Source organism: Cimex lectularius, unplaced genomic scaffold (assembly GCF_000648675.2).
Source record: "Cimex lectularius strain Harlan isolate CLEC.00 unplaced genomic scaffold, Clec_2.1 scaffold142, whole genome shotgun sequence".
NCBI classification, from domain to species: Eukaryota; Metazoa; Arthropoda; class Insecta; order Hemiptera; family Cimicidae; genus Cimex; species Cimex lectularius.
This window is the reverse complement of record NW_019392729.1, coordinates 739,087-758,412: the sequence shown is the minus strand read 5'-3', so window position 1 is coordinate 758,412 and position 19,326 is coordinate 739,087. Positions and strand designations below refer to the sequence as shown.

General features: G+C 34.6%; 1 protein-coding gene across 2 annotated transcripts in view; it reads right to left on the bottom strand.

Moving 5' to 3' along the window:
- Positions 1 to 1,007: 1,007 nt before the first annotated feature.
- LOC106666991 (neuroligin-1-like) overlaps positions 1,008 to 19,326 on the bottom strand; it is a 641,234-nt gene continuing 622,915 nt past the window's right edge. For both annotated transcript variants that reach the window (XM_014394572.2, XM_014394573.2), the window contains exons 9-10: positions 8,267 to 8,413; positions 1,008 to 2,929 (exon numbers count right to left, since the gene is read on the bottom strand). In XM_014394572.2, coding sequence (XP_014250058.1) covers positions 2,244 to 2,929; positions 8,267 to 8,413 — 833 coding nt within the window. In that variant the 3' untranslated portion in view covers positions 1,008 to 2,243. The remainder of the gene's footprint in view (positions 2,930 to 8,266; positions 8,414 to 19,326) is intronic.

The following is a 19,326-nucleotide window of genomic DNA, read 5'->3' as shown; positions in this document are numbered from 1 at the left end:
TACCATCGCAATATAGTTCGTCATGTAGTATGATGTTTTGTATGGATGATGTATTGATGCAAAAGTTTTTGTGATGATGCGTGATAGAAGGGAAGTCTCCGAGATCTAAGAAAATAAAAATGCAGAGGAGAATGATTTAAAAAAGTGTAAAAACCATAAGTGAGAGCTAACTATAACCTTTTTATTTCTCGGAAAAATTAAGGGACTTCCAAATTAGGGGTGTGAAATAAATAATAATTAATGTTATTTTATATTAATTCCATACTTTCGTGGTCCGCTTGACCAATTAATACATGACAATTAATTAAGGTTTTTAGTTGAGATGGAAAAAAGTTAATGGCACGAGAGGGATTCGAACCCACGACCTTCGGCTAGATACGCCGCTGCTCTACCACCTGAGCTATCGTGACCTCGATCCACTCGAACATCAACTCCCCATCTCAACCCCACCTTATGAGTTTTCCCTCCTTTTGATGTCCTAATTGTCAGTTATTTTATATGTTTACAAACTATGTGGAGTTGCTGGATTTTGTCAGGTCCCTACTTATATAAATGTAATTTATTTTGGATCATCACTTATTGGACAAAAAGGCCGTTGCTCAATTATTAATGAAGTGAATTTTTGTTTTGTAACGAAGAATCATAGAATATGTTAACGACGCGGCTGAAAATACATGAGAAGGGATAATCTAATGGATTAGAACAGAAGGCAAAAAGCAATATCTCTTGCCCTGCCTTAAATCTAAAGACGTAACAGATTTACAACTAGAATTCCTTTCGAAGACTGAAAAGAGGTAGAACCTTTTAAATTGGGCTAGTTTAGATAGTTGAACGTAGATACAATTGACCTCCATTCTTTTAGAAAGATTTTATATATCGTTCCTTTTCAGTGGAAATACTTACCGAAAGAAAAAGAAAGATTAAGATAAGTGTTAAAAATAATTTAATAAATAAACACAAAATATTTTGAATTATTTGCAATTTGTTTAAGGTTTTAAAGGTTCATAAATCAACACTTTTAAATATAATTGTTTTTATTGTAATTGTCTGTGAACGAAGACAATGAACACACTTGACACATTCACATGTTTAAGATGGCCACGCCTCGTTATTATCCTTGTTATTATTATAATTTTCTTATAAGGACTTTGAGCGGCTGGTAGCTCTGAGCAATGTTACGTGCTTCGATTTTGATTTGGTCCAGGTCAACATATCTTCAGCCCTTTTTCCTTTCAAAACGCAATTATTTCCTTCACTTACGCGCACATTGTGTTCGTGGTGAACGCAAACAACAGAACTGAACACCAAATGCACGTTACATTACATGCATTACACGAAGTTGGCACGTAACCATAATTTATACATTTATATTGAACGATTTATTAACACATAAATATTGTTTGTCCAGTTAAGTATAAATCTAGATAACCAAGCTTTCATTGTTAATTTAAATTTAAATTTTGATTACAAATTGTACTATATAACCTGTATTACCTATAATAAAGTTTAAAATCAATTCCGTTGCAAAAAAATGACTAAAATTGATTGGTAGTCAGGAGTTGTGTTTTTAAATTTAGGGAGAAATTCACGATTTATATATAGACAGGTAAGAAAGCAAGTTTTCACCTTTAAGTTATTTACCGTCAAAATTCACCTTTTGAAGGGAATAATCCTTTGATATAACATTCTCATAGATTAAACGATTTATTTCATACTTGTAAAATTCAAAAATTTTTCACGGCATTCTTTTCGCCATAAACACTTCTTTTTTAAAACAAAAAGAAGAACAATGTAGGTATTAAAAAATCTATTTAATGTTCTTTTCTTCTACCCCAAATAAAACTCTATATAACTGTTAAACAGTTTAACATTATATGCCTTAATTCGGCCATGCATGTTGATATAAATCCAAAATTTCTTGTTCTTTATCGTGAATCTTGATTTAAGCTCTTGTATGCAAAAGGATATTTTGAGCCATTACGATATATGGAAGATCTTATGATCTCATATTATCCAACACTTTTTAGTTTTTTAATCCAATATATTATTTCAAAATTTTGGATTATTTTCATTAAAACTTGTATTTAAGAATAACATTTATTTACACGAAAATACCGACAAGAAAGGAAAGTATAGTAAAAACAGTGAAGCGTACATTCAACAGAGTTATACTCTGGTTTTTATTTAACAGTAAATGACATTAAAAGTGAGATTGCTTTCTCGCCGACCTAACACACATGTTTTTACACAGATATTTCTTGAATTTGGACTCGTTTCTTCATGGAGCTGGGAGTTTGCGGCAACTGCTGCCTTAGGATCCCGGATTGGTTGATGGAAAGCGGCGGCTGAGCTTTCGGGGGCGGCGGAGGTTCAGGTATGGAGGGGCTGAGGACCGATTCTTCTTGGTACCCCGGAGGGTAGACGGAGACGCAGTTTAGGCCTCGGGAGCCGGAAGGAGGCGAACACTTGAATTCTTGCAGTTCGACCATGTGCTGCTGGACTATGCTTTCGGCGAGGGCCTGCTTCCCCTCGGCTTCGGAGCTGCTGCTGCAGCTGTTTCCTTCCGCGAGCTCTTCCTTCTTCCGCTTTCGCTTAGTGCTGTCCCGCCTGTCACGCTGGTGGTAGATGCCGGCGAATATGAGGATGTTGAGGAGCAGGAGGAAACATCCGACGGCAATGGTGACGGTCAAGGCGGTCGTGTAGCTCTGGTAGTGGCTGGAGGCCAGTTTTCGGAGGAGGGAGTTGCTGTTGGTGGCAGGGCGGGCTGCGGGTCCGGTCGTCGCGTTCGGCGGGCATTCAGTCGAGCTGCCATCAGCAACGACTACCAACGTGCTGCTCGTGGGCGCTTCTGTTGTCGTCGACGTCGTGCTCGTCGTTGTCGGCGGCGTCGCAACCACGGGCCTTTGCAACGATTGCGGCCGCACCGAACCTGTTGACATAATATATACATAAATAAAATTTGTAAAAAAGAACTGATACAAAATAATGTCACGCATTCCGTTGATTCTTTCGACATTAATTTCTCTTGTGAAATCAAAATGGATATGGGAGTGTTGTTTTATAAACGAATATTACAGACTTGTCTTACACCTCGGTTGATATTTTGGACAAAAGTATTACGATGACCCATAAAATGTTGTAATGTTACGAATTATAAATTCATTTTGACAGTTTTTCCAAAATCGTCAATTGCTTATATTTCACTACCACGAAATATTGAAAAAAAATAATTTGATTATATTGGTATGATATTTTGTGTGGTGTTTAGCAACCGTTAGTTAATTATTATTTTGAAACCGTGAGATGCGGTCTGGTGTGATTAGATGAACGTTTTAGAAAAACATTTTCTTTATCGTGCCAACGTTTCGACCATTATCGAGATCATCTTCAGTGCCTGGAATTTATAAACATTGTTTAAATTTTACAAATACATGTAGAATGTGAAAACAATATGAATTTATACAATGCTAGAAATTTTAGACTCAAACGAAGTATTTACATCTACACAGAAAACAAAGACTTTGAGTGAGTACAAATAATTTGATCGATTCTAAAATTTCTAGCACCAGACTGCATCTCACTATCTCCAAATAATAATTATTATTATTACTACTATTAGTAAATAATGGTTCTTATTAAATCGTAATGCAAATAGCATGCTGACGATAGACAGAACACCTTTCGTATTTGTTAAGTGAAGGTGGGTAAAACGAGAGGTTTTCAAAAATTTCCAAACACGGTGGCAAATGATAGCTGGAGCTCTGCAGAAATTCTGCGTAAACGTATTCAGCTCTGCAAAGAAACAAGTAACTCATCGAAAAAGTCACACCTGGGGAAGTTTTTACAACTGACCAACAACGTTACGCCTAAAGAAGACAGAAGAAAAAAAACCAGCTTAAGAACAAATGAAATTGTAATGCAAATAGCAAGTAAATGGGATGATGCTAATTTTAAATCGGGACATTGTTAAAATGTGAAGAATCAAGAAGTGTATTAGAAGGGTAAAATTACGATTAGAGTTCTTTCTACTTACATAAAAACTGCTCGAAATGTCACTTATTCAATATCAAAATGATAAACATTGTCTACTTATGTACGTTTTTATAACCTACATTCAGTGGTTTATAACAGCAGAATTACTAAATGGAAGACTTTTTTTTGTAAATATATTCTAGTCGATATCGATATATATATTATATAATATTTTCAATCTTTTTCGGAAAAATGTATTATGAGGCCCAAATAGTTTTTATAATTCCCAAAGGAAATATTAGGAAAAACTTAAACGCTCTTTATAAAGAGCATTAAGAATAAGGTTAATTTGTGATATTTCCTTTTGTGATTTTCTTGGTGATGAGTTTGCGCTAGTTTCTGATCATTCATAATCGTCATCGGCGAAAACAGCGAGAATAAGAAGACCAAATTGATGCGTCTAACCTATAGCCGTGCTGACATTTAATCAAAAATTAAAATACACTTTTTAAACCTAAACAACGCTGATGAATAACAAAATACATAAATTTTTTGGCAACAAATTAACATTCTACACTAGAAGTAAAGTTTTTCCTATAAATAAATAACGAGATACAGTTGTATCGCCAGGGAGATCAATTCGTAAATCGATTGGTTTTTACAAATTTCATAAAGCGCACAATTCAGACGGCTGCCCTCAGAGGATGAGACATTGACTTTAAAATGAGAACATATATATTCCAAACTGAGTGGATATCGCTACGTCGATGGTATAAAAGATGTGAATATATGTGACTCCCTTACGGGCTTAAGGGGCGTGAGGAATAAGGAGTTTCGGTTGTAGGAGATTTATGCTTTGTAAATGCGCAGGCATAATTCTTTTCCCCAAGGAAGTTGTTGGTTTAAGAACCGGGAGGTTTTTACATGTACATTTTACCAGTCGGGAAATGCTCCCTTCCACTTTACGCCTGTATTAGTGCCCTGCGATATCTGTATAAATAGCTCATAGGGGACAACTTTTATATTTGTATACTGTATTAACGTACTGAGATTTTATAGTATGTATCATTTTCTAGTCGGCAATGAACTTGATTGATCAAGTTTGACCGAAACCAGTTACAATACCGTTTACATCAATTGAAAAACACCACAACTAATTAGATGAGCTGTGAATTGAAATAATAATTTTTTTTAATTAAAATATTTGAGATTAACAACAAAAATGATTATTCCAATAAAAGCACATCTAACAGTGTGCTACCGTTAGTAGTGTATGGTGTAAAGAAAGTATAAGTGTAGAACTTACTGGAAGTGAAACAAAAGTCCGTTATTATTTTAATATATTGGAAATATCCTTGAAGATGGTAGTATCAAGGTCGGGAAAATTATACTCAAAATTTTATATTATGCCGATTTTTCTTTTATCTTCGAGTTCTTATGCACTGCAAATAATGACAAATGCTACAAACATTTACTGCTGTTAATGTCGGATTGTATATAAATAAAAAATATAAAAAAAAGCAATAACATGGGCCCCCCTTTGAAGTGTTTTGATTCTATACTTTTTAAATTTTAATTAGTAACTTGCACAAATATATTTTCACTTTGACAGTCACCATATCCTAAATGTTTTTCTTGTTGAGCATAGGTCCGAAACGACGCCATAAATTAAAAAAATCATGAACTGCTGAGTTGTTCATTCTTTGGCTGCATCCCTGACAAATTCTCCAATCCGGCCGACAAGAAACATCAACAAATTAAAAAAAAATTTTTTAATGAAGGAAAATATCTCAGGGAAAATTGAGTTGATAAAAACTTAAAAACCATGTACCAAGTGCTAGAACACTACAGGGCACAGGTTTGGAGGTTCAACTATAATTACATTATATTATAAACCTTTCAAATAATTAAGGTTTTAAGTTGAGATAAAAAGTCAGTGTCACGAGCGGGATTAGAACCCACGATCTTCGGCTAGATGCACCGTTACTCTACCACTTGAGCTATCCTGACTTCGATAGTTCGGTCCACTCGGGCACCAACTCCCCATCTCAACCTAAAACCTTTCGAATTTTCTCTCTTTTTGCCATTTTTTGGTGTCGGAGAGGATCAAAGTCACGATAGCTCAAGTGGTAGGGCAGCGGCGTATTTAGCCGAAGGCCATGGATTCAGATCCCGCTCGTGGTTCTAGCTTTTTCATTTCAACCAAAACCTTACAAAAAAGATTAAATAATTGAAAGAAGTAATTTGGTCAATAGAACACTAAATATAATGTATAAATAAGACGTTTCATCCATCCTTAAATAGTTCCTCCAATCAGCGGGTTCAATCTTTCATCAAATTGATGTGGGTATTACGGCTTCTGTTCAGGAGCCCCTTCTTACACCATTTTCTCTTCGATTTTTTGCTTTTAATATGTAAATAAACAGAAGAGTAGCACAAGAGATCGTCATCCATTTTGAGAAGGTAATTCATTGGTTTACGTTCGGAGCGACTGGCTGTGGAGCGGTCGTGAATGTCCCCTCAAATTTCAGGCACCCGAAATGGAGCTGTGCGGCTTGGCGCGGTTCCATTTGGAGTGATCGTGAATGGCCACCTTAAGAATAGGCCGCTCGACGAAATATTCAGTACCACGACGGCTCGGATTTTTGATGGGAAGTGAATGATGGAAGTTTTATCTGTTGTTTTTAACTGTACATAGTGAATGTGTTCAGTGGATGAGCGTATTTATTGGAGTGAATGTAATTATTAGCAAGGATGGAATGTATGTTTATATGTTTAAACAGTGCAGGCGTGTATAAATGAGGTGGGGGCGTCGTCGGAATGCGCAGTACCATGACGGTCCGCCAATTATTAGTTTAGGATTAGTATAGGGTGTATGTCGTTATGAGTGAGTACAGGTTACTGACGGAATATCGAGTACCTCGGTAACCTATCAATATGTGTGAAAGCTGTTCTTTTAATTGAGGGAAATTAACAGTTTGTAAAGGGGCGGGTGACGAGTAACGAACAGAGTGGGGAACCAAAATACCCTACTCGAAAATGGGAGATTTGTTAATATGCGAGGTGCCGGTAATGGTCATAAACGGTTTGAAAGATAATTTACCAAAACTAGGTAATAAATTGTTAGATAAATGTATTCCATCAGTATACGATTTTCCGGTGTTTTGGTGAATTTTCTTTCATTAATAATTAAATTAGTTAAATATTTTTTATTAAAACTCATAAATTTCTGAATTCAAGTTTAATTTGGTTTACATGTTGTAATTAATATAACGATAAAAATATTATTGTATTTTGCAGCATATTAATTTAAAATTCTTTTTAGATATTGTATTAACACAGATAATTAGCATTTAACTAATATTAAAAAACTGCATGAAGGTATGGATAAAACGTAGGTAGTACGCAAGAATCGGAGCGAAATCATCAAAAAAAAAAAAAAAATAGTAAAACTGGTAAATATTGTTGAATAATTTAGTGGTCGTAGGTCATTTGTACGATTCCACTGACTTTCATCTGAGAATTTCTACCTACATTTGTCCGAAGGAAATGGGCCATTGACCGGAAGATGGGGGAAGGCATGAAGGAACAATATAGGCCCTGTAGGGTGAATGAGGCAGGACTCCTATTCTCTCCATGTCTGAAAGCTTTTCCATTGTAAATAGGAAATTTTCCGGTCGACCGTTGTCTCGGTGAACGTAAATTTCATACAATTTACGCTGAAAGTTCAACATTATTGTAATTATTTTGGAAAAAGAAAAAACAGAAAAAAATCGGCAATACCTCTCGACCTGTTATGATTACATTGCACATAATTCGACATAAATCATTCAACATTAAAAGTAAATATAAAAAAGCGAGCAGCAATTTTGTTTTATCAGGTTTGTAAATATTTACCGAACTTCATACAACCTAACTTTTTCATCTCAATTTATTACTATTACTATAAATCAATCAGTAATTTTATATGTGATTATTAATGAAATGATCTCGTAAAAAATTAACAAGATTATCCGCCAAATAAGTGCAATTTTAACGTAATTAATCATTAATGAAAGCAAGTAGTTAAGTTAAAAGTATATAAAATATTATGTATTACTTGGAGAATAACGCATAAAGAGAATTTCCACCGTTTAATATTTAGAGCTTTTAAACTTTACGAGAAAACAAAAATCTTATCGACGGAATGTGCTATTATAAAGGAGAGTGGGTATTAATCGTCGATAAAAAAAGGTGCTAAAGTGTTACTTAAAAATTAAAAACACTACCACGTGAAAATAAATAAATGAATTACCGTCGTAATACTGTGCGCCTTCTTCCTGGAAGTGGTGGTGTCTCATGCTAAGTTCCTCCAAGCCCGGTTGGTGCAACTGAGGAATTAAGTTGAGCCAGAGGGACATCTTGTGGCCCCGGTAGTGGTTCTTCACTTCCGGCTTCGCCCCTGGAAACACAACTTCATCAACAAAGGATTAGGCAGAACGCACGGAAAGTTTAGGCAGGATAACAACGGTACTCGGACAAATGAAGTCGCTCTCGGGCCAGGCGGCCGAAAGGCTTAGATAATTTCTGTAAATTAATCTTATTTTATCTCGTTTGTGCTAAAGTTCTGAACTTGGTTTAATCGTATTAAAAGCCACACCATTACTGAAAATATTCATACAAAAGAAAATGTTGGTTGACGTTATTTTTTTAAATANTTAATTTTTTTAAATATAATATAAGATTATATAATAGAAGACTATTGTCAATTTATTCTTTAAATAGATACATTTTTATGTAAAGACGAATTAAGTAATGAATAATTTTGGTTGTAATAATTGATAATATCTATGGGCGTCGGTGGCCGCAACGGTTTAGGTGTTGACACGGTGCTCATCACAGTAAGTTAAAGGTCCCGGGTTCGAATCCAGCGGCCCTGCTGTTCATATGATCCCTGCTGTTGCGAACCCTCATAATAAAATAATATCTAATCATTACTACTTCCAATTAGTTGTTTAACAAATAATAAAGATGTTGTTTAACGAATTATTACCATAATGACGTGGTCGATAGAATAAAAAATCGTCGAGAATTTTAATCATATTTTTGCATCATTTTAATTTTTATTTATTTATTTTTTTGAGATTATTTGTTTGAGATAAACAGGTAGGTTCTTGTACATGATAAATATATTTTGTTGGATTCATAAGGAGCGGTCGAGAATGAGATAGTTTAGAAAAACGTCTTTTGTGTGACGTTTCGACCTTTATTCGAACTATCTTCAGGGTGCAAAGTGTGATGCTCTACTTGCGGTGTCATATTGGTGTGGTGAGTGATTTATACCCTGAAGATGACCCGAATAAATGTCGAAACGTGGGCAAAACAAAAATGAAAAATGCGTTTTTCTAAACTACCTCATTCTTGACAGCTCCTCACGAATCCAACAAATTATTGAACAACCGACCATTTAAAAAAAAAAATGTGTAGAGATTAGTGACCGTTAATCGAAATTATTCAGATATCGTGAGAACCCGACCGCATCATACAAACAACAAACAACGCAACATACAAAAATATGTTTCAGTTCGGGGTGCATTTTTATACATATACATTTTTTTATTCATTGTTCATAAAAGTAAATAGGTTTTTTACATTGTATTTCTTTAGTAAAAGGTTAGAAATAAAATATGTTTTGATGTATTTTTTGTTAAGTTCTTAATGCGTTTTAGTATGTTTAAACCTTTAAATTTGTCCTATATTAGATCATCGACTTTTAAATTTAATATAAACAAGTTTATATTTAATATTCCACCTGAACAAAAAGCCTGACGAACTTGGAAGCAAACTTTTTAGTTCAAATTACTTTCTCTTAAAATGTAATAATTTTTGTTATAATAAACGATTGTAAATCTGGGAAAACTCAAAAAATACATAATTGCTCGATTTATCGTGGAATGTTTTTGTTGTCAAGGGTTGAGAATGGACGTCAATTAGTAAGAAATAAAAGCGGCTAGTTAAGTGGGTCTTAATATTTTTTCTGTGCGGTTCTTTTATTTTTTAGGATGACAGGCGTTTATTTCTCGACATTTCACATTATTTCTTTTAACTATTATGTATAATTATTAGGTTTTCCCTTTCGATTTGTACAAAAAATGAAAATTGCAATATTGTTGCATTTTTCAAACACACTCCGAATTTCAAATTATTGAAGAGAATGTATCGACCACTTGAAGTTTAATTTGTTGTATAGCTCAAGTGGTAGAGCAGCGGCGTATCAAGCCGAAGATCGTGGGTTCGAATCCCGCTCGTGCCATTGACTTTTTTATCTCAACTAAAAACCTTAATTNAGACTGGAAATATTTGTTTTATCTCAACTAAAAACCTTAATTAATTGTAATATATTAATTGGTCAAGGGGACCACGAAATTAGTCAATTTAATTTGTTGTATGATCAGTATTATGGTCACGAGGTAGAACAAAAACACATAATTCCAACTTTGCCAAGCTTTCCACCCAGGCTTCAAGGTCATCATCAGGGCCCATATTTTCCAACAAATTAAGAACATATATTAACAGTTATTTTATAAAAACAAACAATTACCAATTTTTGGCAAGGTAAATACTTACTGTATTATGTTGTTTTAAAATATAGAAACCAAAAAAGAAATAAAAGCATGCAATTATTTATGTTTGCCGGCCCCTAAACTTCCAACATTATATATACAGTTCAATAAAAAATTTAGGTTTGTTAGTAGATATTTTTAACTCCATAGATTGTGATTTTTCAGTATAATAGGCGTTGATATTATAGTCAGAGATTTATTTGCAATTTATCATTGAAGAAGATTTATTTTAACGTCAAGTATCGGTTGCCAGCACTGTTTATTGCTTTATCAAATCATATTTTCTTTATTCGCTATTTCGAAAATTTTCGAGCCGTGAAAATGATTGGCAACGTTTTCCTTTAGAACAAGTTGTAACTTGCTGTCAAATGGTACGGATTCCGGGCGGATATTTTATTCACAAGGGCGGACGTTGCTCGAGTAAGGATGACAGGACATTTCAGGATTTGTCCGCATTATTTCCACTACTCATTCACTTTTTAAGCGGACAGACGCGAGATACGAGCTTTCCATCATCCAAATCGCAGGAATCCTTCTAAAAATTGGTTAGGCTTAAGGCCGACGACGGAAAAACAAAGTTTCTGTCAACCAGTTTAATTATAAACTCTTTGAGGACACAATACAACGAAAACAAAACATTTATTCAAAAATCAATTGTTTGTGTCACCTTTGGAGTGTGTGGAACCGGTGACCGGGCAATCTGGCCTGCGACTTAACCGATTGAGTTAATAATAATAATGCTTTATTGAACTTAAGAAAATTGACAAATGTGCTTTTAAAACATTTACGAACATGAATCTTGGATCCATCTGCCGGAGGTCCTTAAACAATTAGAAAGGAAAAAAGAATAATGTAAGATAATATCTAATAAATGTAATAATGTAACTTATATAAATAACATTAATGTCATTAAAAACCTAGATTTCGCTTTGGTCAGGTCCCACTTAGGGTATAACTCACCTGCTTGGTCAACCTACTACAGTAATGTATACACATTAGAAAAAGTGCAAAACAAATTATTAAGATTCTGTGGAGTCAAACTACAAATACGTCTTGAACCAGATGGCCAAACCATTCAACTGAGATGTATAAATTCACGAGAATCTAGAAGATCAATGACTGATGCCCTAATATTGTTCAAAATAATGAACAATATAATTAGGGAAGGAACCGAATCTCACCCACAGGTGAGCAGTCTGCCAAGAAGTGGAAGACAGTTTCAATTGAACGTGAATTGAACAAAAAACAGATTCCAAATTCCCCTCTAATCCAAACTGCCGATTTTAAGTGCAAAACCTCTCCTTTTGCTTAAATAGCCATCGCAACACTTTGAGATAAAGACCGTCAAAATTGTTTCCATGTAGGTCGAACAATGCAGTAGAAATTTGTACTTCTTAGTAAAGGGAGAGATGCATAGATGCTTGGACACGTGACCGGCATTCATCGTGATGTGGATTTTTAATTTGATTAAAAAGAACTGGAAAATAATTGTGCCTGTCACAGAGTTGTCTAATAATAAAAGGAATGGCAAATTGTACTTTGGAAATAAATCACTAGTTTTCGTGGTCCGCTTGACTAATTAATATGTTTCAATTAATTAAGGTTTTTAGTTGAGATAAAAAAAGTCAATGTCAAGAGCGTGATTCGAACGCACGACCTTCGGCTAGATATGCTGCTACTCTACCACTTGAGCTATCGTGACTTCAGTCCAATCGGACACCAACTTCCCATGTCAACCCCACCTTTTGAATTTTCCCTCCTTTTTGCCATTTTTCAAATGTCGTGAAATCTATTTAATTCTGACAAATGAAAGGGCCGCGGAGAGCTTTAGTGAAGTATACTTCATTTTAACTTATTAAATTCACTAGTTTTCGTGGTCCGCTTGACCAATTAATATCTTTCAATTAATTAAGGTTTTTAGTTTAGATAAAACAAATATTTCCAATCTGCAAACCATAAAATATTAGACTTCACTACCGCCAAAGTTGTAATTTTTGAGTATCTTGTTTCGGGAGACAACAGAACTTTCACAATATAGGAGTGGTGAAACAGTGTATACACCAAAACTACACTAAATCCATTTTGGTCTCTAAATGGTGTATAGTTTGGTGTACAAGATGGCAATGAGAATAACTTTCTTATAAAAAAACGTTGCATTTTTTTTATTGTTTCGAATTTCTAATAACCCAAATTTGTCAGTCATAACAGAATTACACGACATATCGCATTAAAAATATTAAACTTGATTTTTAATACGGATAGTTTCTTGAAGTAGAAAGCTGACCATGTGTTACTTACTTAGTGCAAGAGGGTCTCGGGGTAAATATCACTCCTAAATGTTTGTATCCATTTACAATCTCAATGAGATTACCCCTCAAAAAAGCGATACAAAGAACTCAACCTACCCTCTCTCCTAAACACTATGATCTTGGACTTCTCTCAATTTACTGTAAAGTTCCACTGTTCAGGGAAATATTCAAATCGTTTCATATTACTTTTTAAGCCAGTTGTACTACTCGATAGGATAATTATATCGTCAGCATACATTAATATTTTAATTGCCGTATTACGTATTCGAATTCCTCATTCCAGGACATTTGGAAGTTCGTGTAAGAAGAGATTGGAAAAGATTGAAATAAACAACAACTTTGACGCACTCCACAATGCACATTAAAAAACTTTTAAATTCCCTCTTTACCACGCACACTTGAAGAAGTCAGAGATTATAACGATTTTAAAGTGTCCGCCATCTTGGCTGAAAATCCTAAGTCACAAAGTTTTAAAAACAGACCCCCACTATCTTCACTATCAATTTCAAATCCGAAAAAAAAAAAAGCCATTTCCTTTGACTTCGACAGTCTTAAATTGACTACGTTGGCCAAACTGATAGATTGACGAAAACCCTTTTCAAAATCCCCATTTGGCTTTCACCTTGTAAACCGTTGCCATGAACATAAATTTCTATCCTTCTAAGCAGTAGCTAGAAAAAGTCTTGGCCATAACATTCAGACACGAAATAAATCAGTATTTAGCGGGGTCGTTTCTAACCTCATGCTTAAATAAATGGAAAATAATCGATTAGCCAAATGAAGAACGGACTGAATCATATTCATAAACATAGTTATGAAAGCAAAAATATTCTTGGAATAGACGTGGTGCATATTTAAAAACTCACAAGGAATTCTCTTCCCTTGCCTGTGCCTGAACGAACACATCAACATATCGAGTAAGTTCACTAATTTCGTGGCCCGCTTGACCAATTAATACATTACAATTAATTAAGGTTTTTAGTTGAATAAAAAAGTTAATGGCACGAGCGGGATTCGAACCCACGATCTTCGGCTTGATAGGCGCTGCTCTACCACTTGAGCTATCGTGACCTTGATCCACTCGGACATTAACTTCCTATCTCAACCCCACCTTTTTCCCTCCTTTTTGCCATTGACTAGCCGAAGATCGTGGGATTGAATCCCGCTCGTGCCATTGACTTTTTTATCTCAACTAAAAACCTTAATTAATTGTAATATATCAAGTAAGTATAATCAACGTAAGCGTAATTTTTAGCATTTTTTATTTTATTTTTGTTTTAATCTTTTAATAAACAGTCTACCACGTTGTCCGATTTTCAATTCATATCCTTCTTCTCTTTTATCGATCGCTAAACATCTTCCGTTTTTTATTGATTTTTTTCTGAAATAAATTCTGTCGTAATAAATGTTGAAAGATTTCATCTTCCTAGTTATTTTTATTGCTTGCTATGCATTAACTGGCTGCCAACTTCTAGGTTGCATACATTATAAAATAAATTACTTTTTAACACAATACAAACAGCGAGAAACACCTCCTGGAAGCTTGTAATAGACGCAAAACATTAAAGTTAATATCGCAGCGTTATCTATAATTTAATATCTATCATTTAATAATTGGTGCACGATTTCCTTTTTAAATAGTCTATGACTATCATCATAATCAGCAATCAATCCTTGAGTTAAGAAATGTATTTGGTTTTAGTCGCTGGTGTATTGCATCCTCCAGCATCATGGGATATCGACCCCCAGCGCCTTGTGTTCTTCATCTATTTATAATAAAGTAAGATGGTAAGATGGGGGATATTCAATATTTGATAGTACTCAATGATGGAACACCTGCCGTACGGATGACGTGAAAGCAAAGCACCTGGGAGCAAATAAATTAACGAAATCATACAGATTCTTTTTTTTTAAATTAAATTTGATAAATAGATTTTTATTTTTACCTTTGAGCTGTTTTTTAAATAAGTATTTCTCCTGAGAAACCCGATTTTTTTAATATTTCGTACATTTTTTATTTATAATCTAGTAATTTTGCATTGATATTTACGCTGATTGCTCAATCTAATATTTTTATTTATTTATTTTTTTATTTTTATATTTATTTATTTACAATACACCACACCAAACACTGCCACATATATACCAACATCAGCCAAAAATTGTCTGGATCTACTAGATTTTTTTATTTTTTAAGGGAATAAATAATATTCATTTTCAAACAATCACTTCCACGACTATCGTCTGAGCAACTACCTGTCTTTTTATCACTTCAATTAAAACCTTTTATTAAAAACATTCTATTCTAGCTCCTACATCCATGAATTGGAAAAATTTCATTCCATGCTTGATGAAAAAGTTAGCTAGTTGTTAGCTTCAAAACACCATGATAAGTAGAAAACGCGGTTGATCTATTTACAAAAATAGTACAAAATACTTCGTGGGAATCTTCCTTGCCTCACACTCAAAAATAAAATCTTTAGGCTTAATAAGGCAATTAATATCCCAAAAAAGAACGGGGAAAATTTTCGGCAACGTACTAGATTAGTCATTGACAAACAAAATTACAACAAAATGTTGGACAAATTCGCTAGTTTTCGTGGTCCGCTTGACCAATTAATATCTTTGAATTAATTAAGGTTTTTAGTTGAAACAAAAAAGTCAGTGTCACGAGCGGGATTCGAACCCACGATCTTCGGCTAGATACGCCGCTGCTCTACCACTTGATCTATCGTGACTTCGATCCACTCGGACACTAACTTCCCATCTCAACCACACCTTTTGAATTTTCCCTCCTTTTTGCCATTTTTCAAATGTCGTGTAATCTATTTGATTCTCGGCAAAAATTACCACTTTGGCGGTAATGAAGTGTAATATTTCATGGTGTGCAGACTGGAAATATTTGTTTTATCTCAACTAAAAACCTTAATTGATTGAAAGATATTAATTGATCAAGCAGTCGACGAAAAGTTGTGAATTGAATAAGTTAAACTGAAGTATATCTTCATTACAGCTCTCCGTGGCCATTTCACTGGTCGCCGAGAATCAAATAGATTACACGACATTTGAAAAATGGCAAAAAGGAGGGAAAATTCAAAAAGGTGGGGTTGAGATGGGAAGTTGGTGTCCGAGTGGATCGCCGTCACGATAGATCAAGTGATGAGAGCAGCGGCGTATTGAGCCGAAGGTCGTGGGTTCGAATCCCGCTCCTGACAATAACTTTTACATCTCAACCAAGGCCTTATATAAAAAGATTAATTAATTGAATTTTTTATTGGGGTTGTTTAAACAAATCTATACATCGTATTTTGTTATTTAATAAGAGATCGGCAAGAGAATCCTATTAGGTTATAAAATATTTTCAAAACTAAAGAAAAATTAACTGCCTTTATTTTCCTCAACCCTCATGTACCTGGAAACACTAGAGGAGAGTTAGACTGCGTTCCTCTTTCCTATCTTTTTAGGCACACACTAGTGTTTTGTTTTTCGCAGTGATCCAGTATAAAAGTGGTGGATGGGCAAAACAACATCGACTATAATTTTTTAAATTTCTTTAATGTAAAACATTTTTTAGAACGAGATAATCTCATATAATGCTGAAAATCCTGTACTGACTTATTTGTTTTTTAAGAAAAGTAGGTGAATTGATATTTTGTTTTGTACGATTGATAAACAGGTTCAAAAGTTGGACTTCAGTTCGTTTAAGTATTTAAAATGTCACCAATCGTACGAAAAATAAATTTTAATTGCTATCAATCGATACCGTTACGGATAAGATGTTTGCAGACGACGCATGTGCTCCAAGAGTTAAAGTTTTATGGAAAACTCGGAAGCGATCGAGAGTGAAATACAGCGACTTTCCTTTCCACATGCGGTTTCGTAGTCTATGTTTTATCAATGGGCTTTTTACGTGACCTGCCATTTTCCACTCTAGCAACATCTGGCTGGTGATTGTGTGAGAACGTTATCACGGAGAAATAACTCATCTGAGCTCACAAGAAAGACTCCTTTCTTTCTTTTATTTCGTTCCATTATAACATTTTCTTCCTGTCATCGTAACACTTCCCACAATTACTTGTTTATTTTTATTTTGTAAAAAATATATTGCAGTACAATGGAGTAATTATTTACATTCCCGAAATAAAATTAAAGCTTTTAAAGTTTCCGTGGTATATTTTTTAAAAAACGTCGAGAGGTCGATCAGTTAACTCAAATATATAATAGCTCCAATGAGGTTCTATGGTGTAATTCCGATTGTGGTGGCTCGACTCCTTTGTAAATTATTTCACAACTCGGTAAACGTGAGCCGTTCTCCTAATAACGTCCGCTTCAGTGATTCTTGCTGTCACTTAGCTCAGTTTAGTCTATCACAGCCTGTCGTCCAATTACAGCTAAGGAGAGTCAGCCCGACTTAATAATTGGTTACCTAGCAACTTAAAGGGTCAGGACTACCGTTCTTAACCAAACGAGTGGAAACCCTCTTGGGTGACAAATCAAAGTCGGAAGTTACAACACCTCTTGTGCAATGATCTGATTTTTTCATGTCATTGTCAAAACAATTCTTCCAGTTTTTGGTCATACCCTTCGTTCAATACTGGGTTAAAATTGTTCACCTTGGTATCAATTCATAACTTTGTCTTGTTACTGACAAAAGTTTCAATAAATGAAACCTTTCATAAGTAACGTCAGCATTGGAATCCAAAAATGTATGTAGACAAATAAATAAAAACAATATTCAAATGTGTGGTGATTAGTGACTGGGGGGCCGCGGTAGCCGAGTGGTTAAGGCGTCAGACTCTCGGCTATTAGATCCCGCGGTCGTGGGTTCGATCCCCACCGTCGCCTCTGGACTTTTTCTGACGCCTAAGGGGACCGGTGGCCGCAATTGAAAGAAATTGACACGGCACTCATCAATGGAAGGGGCGGGATCGGATCTCAGCGACCCTGAATTTGGTCCCAACCCCCTTCAAAAATGAGTTTCTTCGATGGAAGAACACCGGTACAACGGGGGCTCAAGTTCACATTTGTGTTGCGAGCCCTCCCCCAAAATATGGAGCCGGGGATAAAGTACAATAAGCTGTACAGCTCAGCTGCAGTACTCAGGAGGGAACTCCTCCAGTCCCTGGTATTAAAAAAAAAAAAAAAAAAAAAAGTGACTGTTAATCGATAATGATTCAGAAATTGTGAGATGCGGTCTGGTGTGATGTAGGTTTCAGAAAAACCCTTTTTTTATCATGCCAACGTTTCCATCTTTTTTGAGATCATCTTCAGGGCTCAAAGTATTTGTTTTCCTCTTTAGATGTTTAATTTAACAAATTCATGTAGAATGCGGAAAAAAGTGAATTTATACAATACAAAATATATTTGTTTATTCAATCAAAGTATTTCTACTCACTCAAAGTGTTTGTCTTCTTCTGGCACAATTAGACAAGAGACAAACACTTTGAGTGACTAGAAATACTTTGATTGAATATAAAAAATATAAATTGACAAATTTCGTGGTCCGCTTGACCAATTAATTGTAATATATTAATTGGTCAAGCGGACCACGAAATTAGTGAATTTAATGATTTAAAATGAAGTATACTTCACTAAAGATCTCCCTTAATAAGAAATTCAACGGCTATCTTCATGCACACTACATCCAGATCGTTCTGTTCGTCAAGGTTTTTTGAGGAAATTGTTACGGCTCTCAGAAAGAGCACTGACTTTTTAATCTCAACTAAAAACCATAATTAAAAAATATTAATTGGTCAAGCGGAACACGTAACTAGTGAATTTAATAAGTTTAAAATGAAGTATACCTTCAGTAAAGCTCTTCGTGGTCATTTCATTCGTCAGAATTAAATAGATTACACATTTGAAAAATAGCAAAAAGGAGGGAAAATTCAAAAGGTGGGGTTGAGATGGGAAGTTAGTGTCCTAGTGGATCGAGGTCACGATAGCTCAAGTGGTAGAGCAGCGGCGTATCTAGGGAAGATCGTGGGTTCGAATCCCGATCGTGCCACTGACTTTTTTATCTCAACTAAAAACCTTAATTAATTGTAATATAAAAAATATGTTTTGCATTATATAAATTCACTTTTTTCACTTTCTACATGTATTTGTTAAATGTAAACAATGTTTGTAAATCCCAGGCTCTGAAGATGATCTCAATAAAGTTTGAAACGTCAGCACTATAAAGAAAATGTTTTTCTGAAACCTACATCACATCAGACCGCATCTCACGATTTTCGAATAACAATATTTAAAAATAGGACAAGCCTACGAAATGCGAAAAACAGCATTAAAATAATAAAAAAATATACATTGTGAAATTATATAACAATCAGTTATTTTTGGTCAAGCTTTTTAGTGTGTTCACAGCGTTGCAAAGGCTAAATGAGTACTTAACTCCTTTAATAGAATAATTTGTAATAAAGATATATCTTTTTCTAACAAAA